The 25,648-nt window shown below is 40.7% G+C and overlaps 1 protein-coding gene across 4 annotated transcripts in view; it reads right to left on the reverse strand.

The window, feature by feature from the left end:
* Sbf (SET domain binding factor) overlaps positions 1-25,648 on the reverse strand; it is a 302,684-nt gene that overhangs the window by 14,281 nt on the left and 262,755 nt on the right. For all 4 annotated transcript variants that reach the window (XM_070094967.1, XM_070094968.1, XM_070094969.1 and 1 more), the window contains 4 exons: positions 24,481-24,628; positions 17,647-17,874; positions 16,849-17,008; positions 15,529-15,735 (listed from right to left, as the gene is read on the reverse strand). In XM_070094967.1, the coding sequence (XP_069951068.1) occupies positions 15,529-15,735; positions 16,849-17,008; positions 17,647-17,874; positions 24,481-24,628 (743 nt within the window). The remainder of the gene's footprint in view (positions 1-15,528; positions 15,736-16,848; positions 17,009-17,646; positions 17,875-24,480; positions 24,629-25,648) is intronic.

A 25,648-nucleotide genomic window follows, 5' to 3' on the forward strand; every position in this document is an offset into this window, starting at 1 on the left:
TGTGCTGCAAGATTTTTTTTATACTGCGCACACTGACCACAGACTCATTCTTTCATATGTAGGCCTACCAGCTTTCTCTCACTAGATTTGAGGGTGCTAGAATTTAAGCGCACGTACGTCAAAAACCCTGGGGCATAAGCCGTACTAGTATGACCGAAACCCTGAAAGGGTTAAATTCCTTGTTCCATTGCTTCTTGCAAAAGAAGTGTTTTAGAGCAGTGAGTGGCAGATGGATGTGAGTCATCAGTTTTATCAGTTGATGCTTCTCATATACTGAATCAGCTGACATCAGACAATGCACTACAGAATTTTCTCATGTATAATAGTGATAAGGAAATTTTTTTATCCAACCTCAAATTCCTTGTCCTCTTGCATGCTGATGTAGAAATGTTTCGAAATTTTTGTAAAATGTACAGACCAATTGCATAGTAGACTTCTGTGGGCGGTCTGTTTTGTTAGCTGTGCCACTCGTTTCATCTTATGATACAACCACATTTCACTGTGTGATTCTCGTGCTTATAATAGAAATAATAAACAATTTCATAGGTAGTAAGTTGGTAGACAGCTACCGCCCAGGGAGGTACTACTACCGTCCTGCAAAGTCGGTGTAAAACGAAAGCCTGTAATTGTATTACACGATGGCAGGATTGCTGGTGTTTTTTGTCTCCTGTACATGCAAGATTTCAGGTACATCTTGCTACTTCTACTTTCACTTAGGTCACACTACACATGCATGTACAAGCATATATACACATACCCCTCTTGGTTTTCTTCTACTTTCTTACTAGTTCTTGTTCTTGTTTATTTCCTCTTATCTCCATGGGGAAGTGGAACAGAATTCTTCCTCCATAAGCCATGCATGTCGTAAGAGGCAACTAAATGCTGAGAGCAAGGGGCTAGTGACCCCTTTTTTTTTTGTATAAATTACTAAATTTAAAAAAAAAAATAAAAACTTTTGTTTTTCTTTTTGGGCCACCCTGCCTTGGTAGGATATGGCCGGTGTGTTGAAAGAAGAGAATAAAGAATTTAAGATTAGGACAGAAATATTTTACTGTACTGTACGTATATGCATTTTTTAGGCCTAGCTATATTGTTAATTTAACATATGATAGTGTAAACATGTTATCAGGCTTTTATATGCATTTGAAAGTGAAAAAAGCTACTATTCACTTTACAGTGGTAGCCTAGAACCTAACCTGTTGTATAAGTGGGGCCTTCTTGTATACATGTTGAGCCAGAGCCAGCTCTTCCCACACTGTATAAATCCCTAAACAGTAAAGGTTATATGCTTGAGCCACTTTAAAACTTTTATTGTATATAAACCCAGGCAAAACTGCATTCTAACATTTTTTAATATAAACATGAATAGTATTCTATTTATAAATGCACTACATAAGTGTGCATTATGAGCAATCTGTTTATTTTTTTTTATTGACACATAGGCCGTCTCCCACCAAGGCAAGGTGCTTCGAAAAAGAAAAACTGTCATCATTCACTCCATCACCATCTTGCCATAGGCATACTTACACTAGAGTTATAAAACTGCAACATTAACATCCCTCCTTCAGAGTGAAGACACTGTACTTCCCATCTCAGGACTTGAGTTTGGACTGCCGGTTTCCCTGAATCCCTTCATAAATGTTACCTGCTTCACACTCCAACAGCATGTCAAGTCCTAAAAACCATCTGTCTCCATTCACTCCTATCTAACATGCTCACACATGCTTGCTGGAAGTCCAAGCCCCTCGCACACAAAACCTCCTTTACCCCCTCCCTCCAACCTTTCCTAGGCTGACCCCTACCTTGCCTTCCCTCCATTCCAGATTTACATACTCTCGAAGTCATTCTATTTTGTTCCATCCTCTCTACATGTCCGAACCACCTCAACAACCGCTCCTCAGCCCTCTGGATAATAGTTTTGGTAATCCAGCACTGCCTCCTAGTTTCCAAACTACAAATTCTCTGCATTATATTCACACCCCTCTTCAAGGGGGGGCTCCTTGGCGTGGTGAAGAGGCTCTTGGTCTGAGGAATTAGACCTGTCGGTCTACTTCCTCAGACCGAACCTAATTACCCCCCAATCCCCCATTCCCTATCCCATCCTCCCCTTTTTCCTTTCCTCCTCCTCCTCCCCACCCCTCCCTTTTGGGCCTTTTTTTTTTTTTTTCCACAGGCACGCTAGTTCCTAGGTAGGGGAAAGGGTACCGGGGTCCATCCCATTCCGTTGAGGTTCTTGGCGGTGGCGTAGTTTGCCGTGGAATCTGGATTGCCTGGGGATGTCCTGATCTCTCTCCGGTATCCCGGAGGGTGGCTTTGGGTGTCTCTCGGGCGACGGGTGTATCTCTGGAAGCCACCTTTCGGATTCCGGGGGTGGTGGCCGAAGGAGGTATGCTTTGTGGCAGATTTCCGGCCGCCCTCTCTTTTGTCCACCGAGGTAGCTCGGCAGATGTGAGGTTGCTATCCCAGATTGCCGGTTTACTGGCATGATGGGTAGGGTATGGCACGGGTTCCATGCTGCATCTGCACTACTTGCGGTGCTGAGGTCCTCTTGGGCGCGGAGGGAGATTTCTGGCCCTTTCATTCCTCCAAGGAACTATCCCTCCCCAGTCCCCCCTTTTTTTATTCTTTTTTTTTATTTTTCTTTTCTTTTCTTTTTTTTTCTTAAAAACAAAAAGAAAGAAGTAACCTAACTATGGCAGCCCTAGTCCATGAACCTGCTACCCCCGGGCCCCTTCTTGATACCGCACCCCGTTCTGACCCCGCCTCGTCTTTGGACCACTCTTCGGACACTCCTCATGCCTCTGTACCTCTTGCCGGTGCTGTTTCCTCACCCGCTTCAGGTACTGAGGCCTCGACTGACTCCTTCAATTTATCTGACCTTCGCTCTTCAATTTATCTGACCTTCGCTCTCCTCTGACTATGCTTCCGGCCTCTCCCTCTACGGTGCGGCAATTTTCGAATCTCCGGCCCGTTCCACGTCGGACCAACTCTGGTCCCACGCCTAAACGACAACGACAATTACCTGCTGATGATACTTCTCCACCTTCTCGTTCTTCTCAGAAAAGATCGACATGTCCTTCACTACCTTTCCACGCTCAGTTTCAGACTGCACAATGGACTAAATTCTTCACTTTACGACCGACTTCCTCTACTGCCTATCTTTCTGACCACAGTATTGGCAAGGCACTCCTACGCCATGTTGGTAGAGATATTTCTTTTCATGCTCTTAAGAGCGGTACGCGCATCGTCACCATACAGAATGCTACCCAGGCTCATGAGCTTTCTCGTCTTTCCCATATCGATACTGTTCCTGTAACTATTGAAAAGCATCATTCCCTCAATTCTTGTAGTGGTACCATCATTCTGCTCCATACCATAGTTCAACAAAATTTCCAGACATGTGGCACTGACATTCTTGAACAGCTGGAACTCCAAGATCTCCCAATCCTCAAGGTAGACACTTACGTTCTTCCTGCCCGCGGGCGGAGACGATACCCTAGCAATGTGGCTCGTTTAACTTTTGACAGCCGTGAACTCCCATCCTCAGTTTATGTAGCAGGACATCGGTTACAAGTTCGAAAGGTGATCCCTACACCGCAACAGTGTAGAAATTGCTGGCGATTTGGCCATCCAGCGAAATATTGCAGATCTATCGCTGAATGCCCAGTCTGTGGTGCCGATGACCATTCTAATACATCTTGCAATCGACCTCCCTCTTGCCTTAATTGTCATGAGGCTCACCCTTCGTACTCTCGCCGTTATCAAGTTTACTTAAACGAGCGGGAAATCCGTTACCTCAAAGAGGCAGAATGTCTCCCTTATGCCATGGCAGTTTCTCATCTCCGCCTCCAAGGGAGACTACCTCGTGTTTCTTATTCCCATGTTTCAAAACGTCCCCCCACTTCTGGTATCCCATCTTCTGCACCCACCTCTGTGGTTACCTCTCCCATGGTCACTCCTGTAGCTAATTCTTTCGCTGTCCTCGGCTCAGACGGGACGTCCCTACTTCAACGTCTCAGTCTGATCTTGCTTCTTCGTGTTCTCTCTCACAAGCCTCAGTAGCGACGAGATCTCATATGACACCTCCCCCCAATCGTCCCTCTACTTCTCAAAAGTCAAAAAAAGGTCCGTTAACACCTCCTACCCATCTTCCACCTCATTTTCCCTTCCCTGTCTCTGTACCTGGTTCTCCCCCTCTCACTGGCTCTGTTACAAGTGTAGAGGTTCACCCTCCTCCTCGTACTGTACCTTCCTCCCCTGTTCCCTCCCAAGTTTCTTCCTCTTCGGCCACCTCCCAGGTTTCTGCCTCTTCTGTCCCCTTCCACGCTTCTCCAGTTCCCTCTACCCTTCCGTTCCCCCCTACCTTGGTACAGTCCATTACAGTTCCAATCTTTACTCATCCTCCCCCTACCATTTCCAATATTGTCTCCCATACGACGTCTCTGAATTCTGAAACACTTGAAGCAATCTCTGAATATATTGCAGAGACCAAACCATCAATGGACACTGATCCACCCTCCGCTCCTTCTCTCTCCTCTACTCCATCTGCGCAACTCCTTTCTTCACAGCGCACCGTTCCTTCGCTGCTTGAACGTTTTCCACTGCCTCCGCATGTGGACTTTTCTAACCCCTCTAGTCCGTAGGAACCCTTACCTGCGGATTTCAGGTATCTTTATCATTGCCAATCATGGCCTATTTACAGTGGAATATACGCGGCCTCAGGGGTAATCGGGGTGAGCTTCAGATGTTACTCTCCCAGTTTTCCCCTGTTGGTGTTTGCTTACAGGAACCGAAATTACACTCTGCTGTTATCTCTCCCAGATCAGGCTATAATTTATTGTATTCTTCAGATCCTTTTCCTGATGGGACCTTTAATGAAAGTGCCCTTCTTCTACGCACTGATATTCCGTACCATCAGCTATTTGTTCGTACTTTGCTGCATTACACAGCAGCCCGTATCCAATTGCATAGGTGGTATACGCTCTGTTCTTTATATCTCTCTCCTTCTTGGGCATTATCTATTCCAGATATTGCCTTTCTTGTTTCGTCATTACCACCACCGATTCTGTTACTTGGTGATTTTAATGCCCACCATTTCCTCTGGGGGGGTCTCACTGTGATTCCCGTGGCATTCAGTTAGAGGCTTTTCTTGCCACCCACCCCCTCCATGTTTTAAATACAGGTACTCACACCCATTTTGATCCTCGGACTCTCACTCTCTCTTGCATCGATCTCTCAGTCTGCTCTTCCTCCGCCGCATTAGACTTCACTTGGTCTGTTCTTCCGGACTTACATGACAGCGATCATTTCCCAATCATTCTTACTTCCCCTTCATATTCACCACCTCTTCGCATCCCATGCTGGCAATTTGATCAGGCAAATTGGAACCTTTACTCACACATAACTGTTTTTAGAGAGGTTCCTTCTTCGTCCTCCATCGATAAGCTTTTACACCTCTTCTCGTCCTCCGTTTTAACAGCAGCTTTTCATTCTATACCCCAAACGTCGGGCAGGCATTCTCAGAAATGCGTGCCTTGGTGGTCTCCTGCTTGTGCTCGTGCAGTACGTTTGAAACGCGCTGCATGGGGCAGGTACCAGTACAATAGAAACACAGAGAGACTTCTTGAATTTAAGCAGAAGCGTGCGATCGCTCGCCGTGTCATCCGTGACGCTAAACGCACTTGCTGGCGAGATTATGTCTCCACCATCACCTCTGCTTCCTCTATGAGTGCAGTCTAGAAAAAAGTACGAAAACTGAGTGGTAAATATTCTCCTGACCCAGCTCCTGTTCTGCGGGTTGCCGGTGTTGATATAGCAAACCCACTAGATGTTGCCAATGAAATTGGCAATCATCTGGTCCGTATTTCTCAGGGACTCCATCTATGCCCCTCATTTCTTTCCTCAAAGTCTGCCAGAGAGTTAGCACCCTTGGACTTTTCTTCTCTCAGAGAAGAACAGTATAATGTGCCTTTTACACTTCAAGAACTGGAGGCAACACTCTCAGCTTGCCGATCATCGGCAGCTGGGCCCGACGACATTCATATTCGTATGCTACAACATTTACATCAGTCAGCCCTTGCAGTCCTATTATGCCTTTACAATCTTATTTGGTCACAAGGAGTTCTTCCACAGCTGTGGAAATCCGCCATTGTTCTCCCTTTCCGCAAACCAGGCACTACAGGACATGAAACCTCCCACTATCGTCCCATTGCTCTTACCAGTGCAGTTTACAAAGTGATGGAACGCCTAGTAAATAGACGTTTAGTGTGGTATTTAGAGACACACAACAGTCTCTCCACTCGTCAATATGGCTTTCGTATGGGACGTTCTACCATAGACCCCTTACTACGCTTGGATACGTATGTTCGTAATGCCTTTGCGAATAACCACTCAGTTATTGCCATATTTTTTGACCTTGAGAAGGCATATGACACAACTTGGAGGTATAATATTTTAGCCCAAGCCCACTCCTTAGGCCTTCGAGGCAATCTACCATCCTTCCTTAAGAACTTTTTAACTGACAGGCATTTCCGTGTTCGGGTTAATAATGTGCTCTCCCCGGACTTTATCCAAGCTGAAGGTGTCCCCCAGGGATGTGTTCTGAGCACAACACTTTTTCTCCTTGCTATTAATGATTTGGCCTCTAGTCTTCCATCAGATATTTGGTCATCACTCTATGTTGATGACTTCGCTATTGCCTGTGCAGGCGCTGACTGTCACCTTATTACAGTTTCTCTCCAGCATGCAGTCGACTGTGTTTCCAATTGGGCCACCACACGTGGGTTTAAATTTTCCAGCACTAAAACCCACCAAATTACTTTCACTAGACGCTCTGTCATCTCCTATCATCCTTTGTACCTCTATGGCTCCCGTATCCCTGAACGTGATACAGTCAAGTTTCTGGGCCTCCTCTTTGATCGTAGGTTATCCTGGAAACCTCACATTACCTCTCTGAAGGCAACTTGCCACAGCCGGCTGAACCTCCTTAAACCCCTTGCTCATCTTTCATGGGGAGCTGATCGTCGAACCCTCCTTCGCCTACATTCCACCCTTATCTTATCGAAACTTGATTATGGTGACCAGATCTATTCAGCGGCATCTCCTGCTACTCTCTCTAGCCTTAACCCCATTCATCACCAAGGATTACGTTTATGCCTTGGTGCTTTCCGCTCTTCCCCTGTCGATAGCCTCTATGCAGAAGCGAACATTCCATCCTTATCCGATCGCCGTGATGCCCATTGCCTTCGCTACTATGTACGTTCTCATGATCTCCGCAATCCTTCCATTTATAGAATGGTCACTGATATTAGTAGACATTCTTTATTTGTTCGCCGCCCCTGTTTACTCCGTCCCTTCTCTCTTCGCCTTCATTCGCTCTTGTCTTCTCTTCAATTACCACCTTTCTATGTACATGTAGCATCTCACTTTTCCCTACCCCCCTGGGAAGTTCCAGCTGTTCGAGTCTGTTCTTTCTCTCTCCCTTGCTCGAAAGCCCAACTGTCTACGGTCGCTTCCCGCTCTCATTTTCTTGACCACTTTCACTCTCATTCTCATGCCATTGCTGTGTACACAGATGGCTCTAAGTCTTCTGACGGCGTAGGATTCGCAGCAGTGTTTCCGGACAGCGTCGTACAAGGGCATTTACTATCTTCGGCTAGTATTTTTACTGCTGAATTGTATGCCATCCTTACAGCACTTATCCGTATTGCATCTATGCCTGTGTCATCATTTGTGGTTGTCTCAGACTCCCTTAGTGCTTTACAGGCTATACAGAAATTTGATACACCTCACCCCTTAGTCCTCCGTATCCAACTTTGGCTACGCCGTATCTTTACCAAGCATAAAGATATTGTTTTTTGTTGGGTCCCTGGTCATGTTGATGTACATGGCAATGAACAGGCAGACACTGCTGCGCGGTCAGCAGTACATGACCTACCAGTTTCATGTAGAGGTATTCCATTTACGGACTATTTTGCTGCAACATCTTCCCAACTTCACACCTGTTGGCAACAACGTTGGTCTACTATGCTCGGCAACAAACTTCAATCTATTAAACCGAGTATAGGTTACTGGCCGTCTTCTTATCACCAGTGTCGAGGCTGGGAGACTACTCTCTCCCGTCTTCGCATTGGCCATACTCGTCTTACTCATGGATATCTCATGGAGAGGCACCCTGCTCCTCTCTGTGAGAATTGCCAAGTTCCATTATCAGTCAGCCACATTCTGTTGGACTGCCCACTTTATCAACGAGCACGCAGAATTTACCTCCGTCATCGTCTTCGCTCTGCTGCTCTCTCTTTACCTTCCCTTCTCGCTGATGGACCCACCTTTCATCCAGACTCTCTCATTGACTTTTTGACAACTGACTTACTTCACAAATTCTGATACCTTCAGCCCTTTCTACTTCAATCTCTTGCTACCCCCTACCCCCGTACTATCCCCTGCTCCACTGTTTTCTGTAACCTACTGATCATCCCTCCTCCCTTCTGCCATCCAATACCCTCGCTTCCTTCCCTACCCTGCAGCGCTGTATAGCCCTTGTGGCTTAGCGCTTCTTTTTGATTATAATAATAATATATTCACACCACACATTGCTGTCAGATATGACATCACTGCCTCCAGCCTTCTCCTTGTTGCACTCTCATACATTTCCCTCTTTGTTTCCATGGACAAAGTTCTTTCTCTCTACAGACTCCTAAATGCACCACTCGCCTTTTTCCCCACATCAATTCTATGATTCACCTCATCTTTCATAGACACCATCTGCTGACATGTTCACTCCTAAATATCTGAATACATTCACCTCCTCCATACTCTCCCTTCAATCTGATATCCAATCTTTCATCGTTTAATTTTATCCTCATCACCTTACTCTTTCCTATGTTCACTCTTTTCTTTTTTTTATATACCCTACCAAACTCATCCATCGACATCTGCAACTTCTCTTTAGAATCTCCCAAAAGCACAGTGTCATCAGCAAAGAGCAACTGTGACAACTCCCACCTTGTGTTAGATTCTTTATCTTTTAACCCCACACCTCTTGCCAACACCCGAGCATTCACTTCTTTTACAACCATCTATAAATATATTGAACAACCATGGTGACATCACACATCTTTGTCTAAGGCCTACTTTTACTGGAAAATAATCACCCTCTCTCCTACATACTCTAACCTGAGCCTCACTATCCTCGTAGAGCCTCTTCACCGTTTTCAGTAACCTACCTCCTATTCCATACATTTCCAACATTGCTCCCCTATCCACCCTGTCGTATGTCTTTTCCAAATCCATAAATGCCACAAAAACTTCTTTACCCATATCTAAATACTGTTCACCTATATGTTTCACTTGAAACACTTGGTCTACACACCCCTTATCTTTCCTAAAGCCTCCTTGTTCATCTGCTATCCTACTCTTCGTCTTATTCTTAATTCTTCCAATAACTCTACCATACACTTTATCAGGTATACTCAACAGACTTATTCCTCTATAATTTTTGCACACTTTTGTTTATCTTTCTTTCTTTCTTTCAACACACCGGCTGTATCCCACCGAGGCAGGGTGGCCCAAAAGGAAAAACGAAAGTTTAACCTTTCAAATTTAGTAATATATACAGGAGAAGGGGTTACTAGCCCCTTGCTCCCGGCATTTTAGTGTATATTCAAGCTAAATGTAAATCACATACAAAACTATCAAATATCCTTATTGATCCATCTACTCTACTAAGATATTTACCTAAGCAACCCAACTCAGGTTTATCAGCATTCAAAACAATAGCATGCAATGTGAATCTTTAAAAAAAAAAAATCTTGACCCATGATTAAAAGGTGTCTATTAACCCCTTCAGGGTCCAAGGCCCAAATCTGAAGTGGTGCCCCAGTGTCCAAGAATTTTCAAAAAAAAAAAATTTGTTATTTTTTCTTATGAAATGGTAGAGAATCTTTTTGCGAAGGTAATAAAACAAAAAGTATGAAATTTGATGGAAAACTGATGAAATTATGCTCTCGCGAATTTTGAGGTGTCAGCGATATTTACGAATCGGCGATTTTGCCGACTTTGACTTCCATTTTAGGCTAATTACGTCATTCCAGTCAACCAAATTCTTAGCTATTTTACTAGTATTACTTCTATTCTATCGATTGAGCACAAGAAATCGCCAAGTCAACTGTTTCAACTACAAAATAAAGTGATCGGAAATTGGTAATTTGGCCAATTTAACACAAAGTTCAAAATATTCCAATTTCAAAATGGCATCCAGAATAAACAATGTAGGCATTCCTGGCACTAAACTAACATTTCCTAGGTTCATTAGTTATGTTTTGAGGCTTTACAAATAAATCCCATTTTTATTTTTTATTTACATAATGAATTTTTATTCACACCAAAAAATAGAAGATTTACTGTTATGCAATATTGTAATAATTGTATAAATATCATCACCACATTTGTGAATGTGTATTAGATCCACCAGCTGGCGTGTATTAGACGTGTGAGGTCGTTTGTTTACTCTTGAACATCGACAAAAATTTAACATTTCCGCTACTTTGAGCTCAGTTTCAAGCCATTTCCAGTGCTAAAACCAATCAAAATCATCTCTATTTCTGTAATATGTCTTCCATTCTATCAAATGAGACCAAGAAATTGCAAATACAACTATAAAAAACATACGAAAAAACACTGCAAAGTTGCTGTTTTAATCGAAAATCTTAGTTTCAGTTTTTTTTCTCTCATTATACACAGTGTGCTGCAAGATTTGTTTTATGTGGTGCACACATACCACATAGATGTATTCTCTCATATCTAGGCCCAAGTGTACCACTCACAGTTTATCAGAGTGAGCTGAGCTCATGACGTAGATCTACGGTTTGGACACTGAACGCAAAGCCGTAGATCTACGGGACGGAACCTGAAAGGGTTAACTTGCACTAAAGGAAATTCTTATTCGAAGTAAAATATTTTTGATTTAACATAATTTATAAAACAATTATAATAAACATTTTACTAAGAAGGTTGAGTTAACGGTTTGTTTATTCCCTATAAGAAAATTAGGCATGGCTTTTTGGACAAATTACTAATTTTTTCTTGTAATAATCAAAGAAAATTAGTTTTTTTAAATACCCTGCTTTGGTATGGCAAATTAAATATAATACACACTAAATAGCCACTTTATTAGGAACACTTGCTTATTCATGCAAATACAGCTGCTCCTCACTTAGCGACGTACTCGCTTACCGACGCCTCAGACTTACGATGGGCTCTCTGACAAGTATTTATATCAAATAAAGTATATTAGAGCTGAAATGTTATAAATGATGCAAAGGTGACATTAAAATACAGTTGACCCTTGGTTTTCGTGTTTAATCTGTTCCAGAGATGTCGGTGAAAACTGAAACCATTTTCCCCATAAGAAATAATGTATATCCAATTAATCCGTTCCAGACACCCAGAAGCATCAACCACAAAATTTTTTTTTTACCTTTAAAGATAAATTTACATGTACAAAAGAATGAACATTCAACATGACACTTACCTTTATTGAAGGCTGTTGTTGGTGGATGGAAGACAGGGAGAGGGAAGAGAGGTTATAGAGGTTATAGGGTATTCCATAACGACTCTAGTTTCCAAGTCCTTATCTGGGTTCACTTCCCTTCTTTGTTTTTTAGTGCCACAAATCTTTCCATCCTACTCCACATTGCACAAATCTCCATTACTACCACCCTTTACCACCATCATAACCACTACCACCCTCTACCACCATCACAACTGCTACCATCTCTACCACCATCACTACCACTTTCTACCACCGTCACTACCACCCTCTACCACCATCACTACCACTTTTGTATTTTTCTACAAACTTTTTCTTGAATTCTATAGTGTTTCTCACATTCGTTACCAAAGGGCTGGCACTAGAAGCTTTCTTTGGGCCCATGGTGGCTCATTTAGCAGTCACACACAATAAACAAGTGCCAAAAACAATGGATTATTATGAAATGTTTCATATGACCTCCCAGGATACGTTCACTCGCCGAGAAACAACAACATGACGCTGCCTGAGAATGCGTGTGGGAGGAGGCTTTGTGTGCGATCTGGGCACTGGACAGGTTCTGTACCATTGACGAAAACGGAGGAAACTGACAAAAACGGAACCAATATTTTGACGAAAAAAGTCAGCGAAAATGGAGATAGACAAAAAGGGAAGGTCCCCTGCAATATCAAAGATGCTTGAAACAAACTCGCTAAAAATTATAATATGCTCCTCACTTAGTGGCGAATTCATTTAACCCTTTCAGGGTTTCGGCCGTTCTAGTACGGCTTACGTGCCAGGGTCCTTGATGTACTAGTACTCATAAATTCTAGCGCCTTCAAATCTAGTGAGAGAAAGCTGGTAGGCCTACATATGAAAGAATGAGTCTATATGGTCAGTGTGCACAGTATAAAAAAAATCCTGCAGCACACAGTGCATGAGAAAAAAAAAACTCGGACCATGTTTTTGGATTAAAACAGTGACTTTGCACTGCATTTTCGTATGGTATTTATTGTTGTATTCTAGTTTTCCTGGTCTCATTTGATAGAATGGAAGACATATTACAGAAATTGAGATGATTTTGCAATGAAAAGTACCTTGAAATTGAGCTCAAAGTAGCAGAAATGTTCGATTTTTACCAAAGTTCAATAGTAAACAAATCATGCTAAGCGTCCATTACACATCAAGTGGTGAGCAAATATTCTTTCACAAGTGCGTCGATATTATTTATACCATTTCTACACTAATGCAGTAGTCTGCATAACAGTAAATCTTCTACTTTTTGTGTGAATAAAAATTAAAAATGGAAAGCAAAACAATGTAAGAGGGGCATGGGGACGTGACTAATGATCAGAGGAAATGTTATTTTAGTCCCAGGAATGTCTTTCTTGTTTATTCTGGACCCTATTTGGAAATTGGCATCTTTTGAAATTTGTGAGAAATTGGCAAAATTGCTAAATTCCGACCACTGTACTGGATAGTTGAAATCGGTAAATGGGTGGTTTCTTGTACTCATTCGATAGAAAAAATGGAGTTCTAGCAAAATAGGTATGATTTTTGTCAACTATTACACTGGAATTGGCCAAAAATAGGGTTCAAAGTGGGCAAAATCGCCGATGCGTAAACATCGTCGAGACTGCTAACTTTGCGAGAGCATAATTCCATAAGTTTTCCATCAAATTTCATACTTTTGGTGTCATTATGATCAGGAAAAGATTCTCTATCTTTTCATAAGAATTTTTTTTTTTTTTTTTTTGAAATTTGGGGGACCCTAAGAACAAGTCTCTGAGAGGGCCTGTGGACCATGAAAGGGTAAGAATGTGGTCTTAGGAACAGAACTCTGCATTAAGTGAGGAGAGGCTGTATATAATTAAGTCTTGATGAGACAGCACCTCAATGCCTGAAAGCATGTGATCCAAAATAGATGATCAAAAGACAGGCTTCCTCAGGAAAGAAGTAAGTAATTTATCAGCACATCAAAAGTGTATCACAGACTTCTGCTACCCCAGTCTTCCCACACCCTGTACACTTTGTGGCTACCTATGGAAAAACAGGTTCTGAGCACTTGAGTTATACCATTTTTCAGGATTAATGTTGTAAGTGGGAGAATCATCACTCAGCCTTCATCACTATTTCTCTTATTAGTAAGGAATGATTGTAAAATACAGTCAACACAATATAGTGAATATACTAAAATGTAGTACAGCCTCTCCTCGCTTAACGATGGAGTTCTGTTCCTAAGACCACGTTGGTAAATGAATTTGTTGCTAAACGAGGAGCATAATATAATGGTAGCGAGTTTGTGTCAACCATCTTTGATACCGTTTTAATGTCATTTTTGCACCATTTATAACATTTCTGATATATTTTTAAATATTTATACAGTAGTGTACTGTATAACCATGCCACATATAATGCAGATCTTAATATTACGGACAGCAAAAAGGATTTAGGAGTTCTGGTTAGCAGTAATCTAAAACCAAGACAACAGTGCATTAGTGTTTGCAATAAAGCTAACAGAATCCTTGGCTTCATAGCAAGATGTATAAATAATAGGTTGTTCTTCAACTACAGATATAAATGCACTGGAAAATGTACAAAGGAGGATGACAAAGTTGATCCCATGTATCAGAAATCTTCCCTATGAGGATAGACTGAGGGCCTTGAATCTGCATTCTCTAGAAAGGCATAGAATTAGATGGAATATGATTGAGGTGTATAAATGGAAAACAGGAATTAATAAAGGGGATGTAAATAGCGTGCTTAAAATATCTAACAGACAGGACTTGCAGCAATGGCTTCAAATTGGAAAAATTCAGATTCAGGAAGGATATAGGAAAGCACTGGTTTGGTAGGAGAGTTGTGGATGAGTGGAACAAACTCCCGAGTGCCATCAAAGAAGCTAAGACATTGTGTAGTTTTAAAAATAGGTTAGATAAATACATGAGTAGGCGTGGGTGGGTGGGTGTGAGTTGGACCTGACTAGCTTGTGCTACTAGGTCAGATGCCATGCTCCTCCCTTAAGTGACGTGTCTGATCTCACTAGGTCAAGACTGTGTCTTGGACTGATGAAGCCACTGTATTGGACTGATGAAGCCACTGTGTGGCGAAACGTTTCCTGAATAAAGATTCCCATATGCTGCATAAGTGTCTCAATCTTCAACTTGTCGGTTTTTCAAACCATTCATCACAGAGTTGTAGATGCGTGGAACAGTCTTCCCAGTGGGGTGATAGAGGCTAGGACCTTGGGTAGCTTTAAGAAGAGACTGGACAAATATATGAGTGGGAGGGGCTGGGTTTGATTGGTGTCATTGGGTACGGGAGTTATTCTTGGGTGGCTTTAGGTAGAGATCGTTTTGATAAGGACCTGCCTCGTATGGGCCAGTAGGCCTTCTGCAGTGTTCCTACATTCTTATGTTCTTAAGCTGGTGGGAGAATTGGACCTGCCTCACATAGGCCAGTAGGCCTATTGCAGTGTTCCTTCTTTCATATGTTCTTTTTTTTTTTTCAACAAGTCGGCCGTCTCTCACCGAGGCAGGGTGACCCAAAAAAGAAAGAAAATCCCCAAAAAGAAAATACTTTCATCATCATTCAACACTTTCACCACACTCACAAATTATCACTGTTTTTGCAGAGGTGCTCAGAATACAACAGTTTAGAAGCATATACGTATAAAGATACACAACATACCCCTCCAAACTGCCAATATCATATGTTCTTATATTGTAATAAACAGAATCGAGGAAATCAGCTCTAATATACATTATTTAGTAATGCATACTGGTCAGAGTCCATTTTAAGTCCAAGTCGCCGGTAAACAAGTACATCGCTAAGTGAGGAGAGGGCGTAAATACTAAAGTGGTCAGCAGCGCTACCACTATTTCATGAGAATCATCTAAATACATACAGTGAAGCATTGATTTAATGAATTAATAGGGAAAGACGTCTCTGTTAAATACATATGATGATATTAAATCCTATTGTCTTAAAAATATGCTTACCAATAATTCCCTTAAAATGAGAATCTTCCATGCTATCATAATACCGTAGCTGATGCTTTACACTGTCTAGAACAAACCACCTTTGTTTCCAGTTTTTAAGAAGAGAACCACGTTTCCATAAATATCCTTCATGTGTTCTGTTTTCTGCTACGTTTGAAGAAAACTGTTCATAGTACTGGTGAGATGTAGTTTGCAGGGATGTTACACCTGTTACAGATGAGATATTTCATGAAAACAGAAAATAGTTTTGAATATATTTTTTTTTAATACAGTTTAGTATCAATAACCTAATTTACCTGGAACAATTTGGAGAAAATAAAATAGTAAAAAGATTTACAAAGCACTTATTTGAAAATAATGAATAAATATGCATTAACACGAGTCTTAGCTAAGGTTTGATACAAAAAAATATGCACAAGAACTATAGACAAATTATTTATTCTCAAAACTGTTAACATTAGAATGTCTAATTCTCAACCTAGACCAAGTCTGAACCAATTATGTCAAAAAATAAACCTGTTTGATAAACAGCCATCATACAAAGACCAATTTTGTTATGGAGTTTTCATATTTTTACTTTGTAGAAGTGGGTAACTTGAGGAGCATGAGTAACATCAGTTAGATGGAATTAGAGATGATATAGAAAGACAAAATGCAAAAGTTGTCGATTCACAAGTTAGAGAAGTGTACATACGATACGGAGAAATGATGAGAGGAATATTACCAGTATGAGGGTTAGCAAGGAAAGCTTAGGCAGGAAAATGAAGAGCAGAAATGAACAAAACCTAAGTTTAAGTGATTCTTAGGAGTGAATGAACACTTAAAATGGATTAAACATTACAGTGAGTTGCAAAGTACTACTGGCTTTACATGAAGGTACAGTGAATGCGAGTTAGCATGAATAATCAGGTGTTCATATCTTACCTCTTTTTGTTTCCAACAATTAATAGGAAGATCTCTTAATGTCTTTAAATAAATTTTCCCTACCAACAATAAAATGTAAATGGTGTTTAAAAAACCCTATATGAGGAATTCTTACATTGCATGCAGGTCAAAGAATTACAGTTTATCAGAGAATATAAGTGTGTGCTTACACAAATGACACTTGACAAGGACCATAATAAGATATCTACATGCTTAAGTGATGCTCATGAAGACCACAGTTAATACAGTACTAAAATATTACCAAGCAATTTAGGTTTCCACTGGGTTAACAGGTACAAACTGCCTTGGAACAAATTATAATTATCACTCAAGCTCTATAGCTGAAAGGCATACAGAAAATACTTCCCATTTTTTTACTTAAGTAGACTACCTTACCTGATCCTACAGAGGTAGTGTCTAAGCTGGTAGGTTTTGTGCTGGTTTGTATGCTAACACCAGACTCTCGTACACTCTTAAATCGAGTACAGTTCTTGGGTACTGTTTCTATACATTTTTCATGGCAGTTGTACCCACAGTCCACGCAACGCATCCCTGTCTGAAATATTACGTGTATTTGGATGCTTGTTATTCTTTCACCAGTTTTAATTGAAATGTTACATATAACAGTGTTACAGATAATATTATACGTAAAAAGATGAAGACGCGAGATATATCAAGTGTAATATGTCTAGAGAATTATTATAATCATGGGAGAACACTAAACCCCTAGGGTTATACAGCACTTGGAGGAATGGGGAAAGAAAGGCAACAGAAAAGGGAAAAACAAAGGAGGGATTAGACAGATTATTATTATTGGGAAATACTATGTGGCAGAGGTCATAAAGAGCCTAGGGAATAGGAAGATGAGAGAGAAAGGAATAGAAAGAGGTTGGAAATAATCAGACAGACAAAGAGGAAGTGGATCTCAAGACAAAGTTGGACAGGAACAAAAATACGTAAAGGGAAGAATTGGAAAAGAAAACAATGTATTAAAGAAATTAAAAAAAAAAAAGAAAAAGAAAAACAAACGTGCCATAACAAATTGTGGTTTTGATATTAATAAAATGATATACAGCAAATCTACTTTTAACCTTAACAGCGGCACACTTGAATATTATTCATCAAGTAAATTTCTCCATGGAAAGTTATGCACAACTACTTCTAAATCACGTTTACAAACAAAACTTAATTTACCTTAAGTGGACCCCATAATAAAGAAGAGCAATGGTCACAATACGAGGGCGTGGTGTAATTGTACTTTTCAAAACGATGCGGGTGGGAATAACACCCCTGAGGGGTATCTCCACCACCACCTGGAGTACTTCCACTTGTTTTTCCTCTAATCAGTATTTCAATCGTACTACGCTTGTGAACACTTCGGCCATGGTGGCGCACCATCTGAGTTGTCATGGAAACTTGACGCTGATGAGAAAAGAATTAATATAATGAACTTGTGAAAAAAATAGATTTAAATACAGACTGTATTAACCCGTAAACGGTCCAAGCAGATCTACGTTCACATGCGTAGTGCTCCAAAAGTAGATCTACGTTTTTTTTTTTTAAATATTTAAAAAAAAAGTAGATCAAAGTTTTTTTACGTTTTCAAATGTACAAAAAAAAAAATCTACTTTTTTTTACATACTTTCAAATATTGAAAAAACGTACATATATGTTTGGACCGTTTACGGGTTAAAAGGTAATATTGTACATGCCAATGACACAATGTGAAGATTTTGGTATTTTATTAGAAAATGTTTCACCATAAAAATATACAGGTTTGGAAGCAGTAACTTCCCAAACAATTTTACCCAAGGCATTACAACAGTAGCCATCTCAGAACCCTGTAGATACATCACTCTTATAAACTTAGCCATGGATCTTTCCATTTATATTATTATCACTGCAGACAAAGGTGGAGGGGTGGTCATGAACTCTACAGACTGCAATCACAACTGAAAAAGACTACTGGAAAACAAAGAAACATACAAGCCCAGTATTATATAATAAATTTCCTCAAATTGCACATTGAGTGAGTTTTTAAAAGACTACTATTTGCATGTCTTTTCAATAAATATTACTATGCAGTTCTGAAGATGCAAGTCAACATTTTTAGAAAGGTGGCTCAATCATGAAAAGGTTTTCACTCAGAAACTTCTATGGCCTTAGGAAAGGCAGCTGCTGACTCTGGTCAATACAGGATATTCTGTGATGGCTTTATAAACTCAACAGATGACCCACAGCTGTCAACTGATACAACAGATGACTCAGCCATCTACTGCTCAGTAGTCACATAACCACCTCCAAATGCTTCTACTGTATATCAACAAGCAAGAGAAAAGGGAATACAGTGGTATCTCGAGTTATGAACTTAATTCATTCTAGAAGGCTGTTCAAGTGCCGATACCGAACGAATTTGTTCCCATGAGGAATAATGTAAATTAGATTAGCCCGTTTCAGACCCCCGAAAATACACTTACAAAAGCACTTACAAAAATACACTTACATAATTGTTCGAGTTGGGAGCTGTTCAAAACTCGAGGTACCACTGTACAGTGGACTCTCAGTTTTCGTGTTTAATCCATTCCAGAGCCATCGGCCAAAACCGAAACCATTTTCTCCATAAGAAATAATGTAAATGGAATTAATCCGTTTGAGACACCCAGATGTATCAACAAAAAAAATTTTTTTACCTTAAAGATAGATTTACATGCACAAAAGAATGAACATTACACATGACACTTATCTTTATTGAAGGCTGTTGTTGATGGATGAAAGACAGGGAAGAGGGAAGAGAGGTTATTTGGAAGGGGAATCCCCCTCCATAAGGACTATGTACCCAGTCCTTATCAGGGGTGACTTCCCTAGCCACTTCCCTAGCTTAAATGTAGATTTACATGCAGAAAGGAATGACAAATAAATATAAAGCACTAATAAAATGGATAAATGAACATTTAACATCACACTTACTTTTACTGAAAAGATTTGTTAGTGTATGGCAGACTGGGCAGAGGGGAGAGGGAGGAGAGTTTATTTTTGGAGAATTTGACACTAATATCAACTCTACGGCTTATTTATCTATCACAATTCAACTAATATGACATAATTAACAATATTAATAACATAGAAACATGACATACCCTAGAATGAATAAAATAAGTCATTATGTTTGTAATGACAGGTGTTCTGTTGTTGTTAGGTGTATATAAGGGCCAATGTGAGCATAAGCCGTACATACTGTTGGTGAAGGCTGCAGCTGAGGCAGCGGTGTTTTCTGTAGCCCTATATAACTCCAACAACATTGGAAGAGTTGGTAGAATCACTGAAGGCACCCTCTATCACCATCACAACCACCATCACAACCTCCCTGTACCACCACCACTTTCGTATTTTTCTACAGACTTTTTCTTGAATTACAGACCCCTGCATACAGTTGGCATCACATAACGTTAAATCCGCATAGCGATACATTTTATCACTAAAATTTTGCCTCGCATAGCGCTAAAAAACTCGCTCAATGCTATTCGTCCGAGACGTGTCTATGTGAGGCCTGAGCCAGTCTCACATGTTCCGCCGGTGGCATTATTTACAAACCAGCCTCCGCGGTAACATCCAAGCATACAATCGGAACATTTCGTATTATAACAGCGTTTTTGGTGATTTTATCTGCAAAGTAAGTATGACCATGGGCCCCAAGAAAGCTTCTAGTGCCAACCCTGTGGTAAAAAGGGTGAGAAATATTATCGAAATACTGTGGTACCATGGTCAACTGCTGATGCTGCTGCTGTAGCACCGTTTGCTGCTGCTGTAGCACCGTTTGCTGCTGCTGTAGCACTGTCAGCTGCTGCTGTAGCACTGTCAGCTGCTGCTGCTGTAGCACCGTCAGCTGCTGCTGCTGCTGTACCACTGTCTGCTGCTGCTGTACCACCGTCTGCTGCTGCTGTACCACCGTCTGCTGCTGCTGTAGCACCGTCTGCTGCTGCTGTACCACCGTCTGCTGCTGCTGTAGCACTGTCAGCTGCTGCTGTAGCACCGTTGTTGGTGTGGCTTATTGAGAATACCAAGAAACAATTAACCCCAGAGGGTTAGCCACCCAGGATAACCCAAAAAAGTCAGTGTCATCGAAGACTGTCTAACTTATTTCCATTGGGGTCCTTAATCTTGTCTCCCAGGATGCAACCCACACCAGTCGACTAACACCCAGGTGAACAGGGAAAAATGCCTGGAACTAGTGCTCATATTGGTGAATTTAAAGCCAGCAAAGGTTGGTTTGAGACATTTAAGAATCATAGTGGCATACACAGTGTGATAAGGCCTGTTCTGGAAGAAAATGCCAAACAGGACCTACAGTACTCAGGAGGAAAAGGCACTCCCAGGACACAGTGTCTCATCAGTCATTGCTGCATCTTCAATAAAGGTAAGTGTCATTTATTCTTCATTTAGTAGAGTAGTACATGCACAATATATATTGTGCATGTACTACTCTACTATTGTGCATGTATCCTTCTCTTTGTGTGTAGGAAAATGTATATTTCATGTGGTAAATTTTTTTTTTTCATACTTTTGGGTGTCTTGCACGGATTAATTTGATTTCCATTATTTCTTATGGGGAAAATTCATTCGCATAACAATGAGCTCTCAGGAACGGATTAATATCGTTATGCGGGGGTCCACTGTATATCATGTTTCTCACATTCTCTACCAAAGGGCTGGCACTAGAAGCTTTCTTTGGGGCCATGGTGGCTTATTTAGCAGTCACACACAATAAACAAGTGGCAAAAACAATGGATTATTATGAAATGTTTCATATGACCTGGCAGGATATGTTCACTCACTGAGAAACAACGCTACACTGGCTGAGAATGGTGTGGGAGGCAGCTTTGTCTGCATGCTGGGCACTGGACAGGTTCCATACAATCAACAAAAACAGAGGTAATCAACAAAAATGGAACCAAAAAATAGACGAAAAAAGTCGGCCAAAATCGAAATCAGTGATAACGGAGATCGACGAAAACGGAGGGTCCACTGTATAAAGCTAAAATTCTTCAGTGTCACTATTGAGAAAACTACAGTGAAAATTTAAATTGTGTAAACATGTTTTGTAAACAATGTACTGATGACACTATTATTGTGGGTATTGTGTTGCATATAACTGGTGCATGATAAGAGTCTCACTCACGTGTCACGAAAGTTACTGGAAAATGTAAAAAATTAAAAAAAAAAAAGTATAAAAACTAAAACAGAAAAATGTGAAGCACAATCACCAATGTTGTTGTCAGCAGGTCAATGATCTTCAACTTCTCATCTCAGTAAGTACTGATGGGATTATTTTTCATTGTGTTTCATTACCACCACAGAAATGTACTCCCATTTTTGATCGGATTTTTTTTTTATGCAACACTGAAAGCAATTTTAAGGTAAAGGGGTTAAGGTTCGATGTACAAGTGCTTTGGAATTTCTTGAAAGAACAATCATTCAAGAATAATAAAATTCCAAATTATTTTCTTTTAACACGTCAGCCGCTTCCCACCGAGGCAGGGTGACCCAAAAAGAAAGAAAAAAAAACTTTCATCATTCAACACTCACCATCACTCGTACATAATCACTGTCTTTGCAGATGCATTCAGATACAAGAGTATAGATGTCCCTCCAAACTGCCAATATCCTAGACCTCTCCTTTAAAATGCAGCCATTGTAATTCTCATTTCCAAGACTCAAGTCTGGTTAACCAGCAGCTTGTCAGGTCCGAAAAACCATTTGTCTCTATTCACTCCTATCTAACGTGCTCACGCATGCTTGCTGGAAGTCCAAGCCCCTCACCCACAAAACCTCGTTTACCACCTCCCTTCAACCTTTTCAGGGATGACCCATACCCCGCCTTCCTTCCCCAACAGATTTATACCTTTTCCAAGTCATTCTACTTTGCTCCATTCTCTCTAAATGACCAAACCACCTCAACAGCTCCTCTTCAGCCCTCTGACTAATACTTTTAGTAACTCCACACCTCCTCCTAATTTCCACACTACAAATTCTCTGCATAATATCTGCACCACACCTGCCCTTAGACATGACATCACCACCACCTCCAGCCACCTCTTCGCTGCAGCATTTACAACCAATGCTTCACACCCATTTAAGTGTTGGTACCACCATACTCTTGTACATTTCCTTCTTTGCCTCCATGGATAAAATGTTCATTGTCTCCACAGATACCTCAATGCACCACTCACCTTTTTTCCTTTATCAATTCTATGGTTTACCTCATCCTTCATAAACCCATCTGCTGACAAGTCAACTCCCAAATAACAACACATTCACTTCCTCTATACTCCCAACCTCCAATGTGATGTTCAATTTTTCTTTACCTAACTCATTTGATATCCCTCATCATATTTATCTATATTCGCTTTCAACCTTTACACAGCCTCTCAAACTCGTCCACTAACCTTTGCAACTTTTCTTTAGAATCCCCCAAAGGCACAGAATCATCACCAAAAAGTAACGGTCAACTCCCATTTTGTATTTGATTCCCCGTGATTTAATCCCACCTCTCTCCCCAATACCCTAGTATTTACTTCTTTCACAACCCCATCTATAAATATGTTAAACAACCATGGTGACATTACACATTCCTGTCTAAGACCTACTTTTACTGGGAATTAATCTCCCTGTCTCCTACGCACCCTAACCTGAGCCTCACTACCCTCATAAAAACTCTTTACAGCATTTAGTAACTTACTACCTATTCCATACATTTGCAACATCTGCCACATTGCTCCCCTATCCACTCTATCATATGCCTTTTCTAAATCCATAAATGCAATGAAAACTTCCCTACCTTTATCTAAATACTGTTCACATATATGCTTCAATGTAAACACCTGATCTACACTTCCCCTACCCATTCTAAAGCCTCCTTGCTTATCTGCAATCCTGCTCTCTGTCTTACCTCATTCTTTCAATAATAACCTTACCATACACTTTACCTGGTATACTCAGTAATTTTTACAATCTTTTTTTCCCCCTTCCCTTTATATAAACCAATTGTACATTCTCTCTGCCAATCCCTAGGTACCTTCCCATCTTTCACATATTTATTAAACATAAATACCAACAACTCCAACACTATATCTCCCCCTGCTTTTAACATTTGTCATGATCCCATCAGTTCCAGCTGCTTTACCCCTTTCATTCTACTTATGCCTCACGCACCTCCCCCACACTCATATCCTGCTCTTCTTCACTCCTAAAAGATGTTATACCTCCCTGGCCAATGCATGAAATTACTGCCTCCCTCTCTTCATCAACATTTAACAGTTCCTCAAAATATTCTCACCATCTTCGCAATACCTCCAACTCTCCATTTACAACATTTAAAAGTTCAAAACATTCCTGCCATTTACCCAATACCTCCAGCTCCCTATCTACTAACTCCCCTACTCTGTTTTTAACTGACAAATCCATTCATTCCCTAGGCTTTCTTAACTTGTTTATCTCACTCCAATTTTTTTTCTTATTCTCAGCAAAATTTCTTGACAGTGCCTCCCCCACTCTATCATTTGCTCTCTTTTTGCACTCTCTCACCACTATCTTCACTTTTCTTTTACTCTCCATATACTCTGCTCTTATATTACTTCTGCTTTGTAAAAACCTTTCATAAAATTATTACTTTCACTGAGAAATATTCCCCATACCCTCTATATACCCTAACCTAAGCCTAACTCTGCATAAAAACTGTTTCTAGTAACCTACTTCCTATTCAATACATTTGCAACATCTGCCACATAACTCCCCTATCCACTGTTATGTGACTTCTAAATTTATAAATGCAACAAACATCTCTTTACACGTATCTAAGTACTGCTCACCTGTATGCTTCAGTGTAAATATTACACAAAACCTACTCTTCCTAAATCCTCTTTCCTTCTCTGCAATCCTATTTTCTGTCTTGCTCCTAGCTCTGGCAATAATAATTCTGTCATAAACTTTTCTTACACAGTACAAAGACTTTACATGTGATGGCCAACTTACAGTGAGTTGTTCAGGTGGTGGTAGTTCCAACTTATCCCAATGCATGTTCCATTTTTGAGGGAGATGCCCAAGCTCTAGTTCCAGATGACGCAATTCCTCCAATTGGGCTGAGAATGCATCTAATTCTATGCCCCAGATGCAGTCATACCTGTCAGATTATAACACAAAAGTAATAAAATCCCACAAAATAAATTATTTTTAAAATATAACAGTCCATGTAAAACCAATCACACAAAAATTTTTACCTTTCTTACAGAGTTTTGAAGATTAAGTGACTGAAACCAAATGGCACTGACAAAGGAAATTATGAACACCACCAATGGTTTAAAATTTTGATCACACAAAATTGACTACAGTGGACCCCCGGATTTCGTCCAGTGCGTATATCATACAATTCAGATTTCGACCACTTTTTTGGGCGAAATTTTACCCCGGGTTTCGTACCTCCGCTAGGAAATCATCCGTGTCAGATATGTCTGCCTGCCCGGGACACGGCTGTTCACATGTACAGTGGACCCCTGGTATTCGACGGCATCGGTATTCGATAAATCCGGTATTCGATGCATTTTAACGCAAAAGTTTTGCCTCGGTATCCGATTGAAAACCCGGTATTCGATACGATTCGTACGAGACGTGTCCACGTGTGGCCTGAACTGCCCCTTGTGTGCCAGTGTTTACAAGCCAGCCAGTGTGCGCGCATCTAAGGATACATTCGGTACATTCCATATTATCCATATTATCACTGTTTTTGGTGCTTGTTTCTGCAAAATAAGTCACCATGGGCCCCAAGAAAGCTTCTAGTGCCAACCCTGTGGTAAAAAGGGGTGAGAATTAGTATGGAAATTAAGAAAGATTTTGAAGGGTTTGGGGCTAACCCTGAGAAGCCTATGCTAGTTGTGGAATCCATTGTGCCTACTTCAAAAATTAAGGAAATGTGTGCACAGTGGGTTGAAGTGCAAACCTTTATGGATGAAAATCACCCTAACACAGCTACTGCAAGCCATGCTGGTGACTATTACAATGACAATGTTGTGGCCTATTTTAGACAAATCGTAAAGGAACGGGAGGTACCGAGCTTTATGGACAGATTTGTTGTGCGACAGAAGTCCAGTGACTCTCAAGCTGGTCTTAGTGGCATTAAAAGAAGAAGGGAAGTAACCCTGGAAAA

The sequence above is a fragment of the Cherax quadricarinatus genome, chromosome 48 (genome assembly GCF_038502225.1).
Source record: "Cherax quadricarinatus isolate ZL_2023a chromosome 48, ASM3850222v1, whole genome shotgun sequence".
NCBI lineage: Eukaryota > Metazoa > Arthropoda > Malacostraca > Decapoda > Parastacidae > Cherax > Cherax quadricarinatus.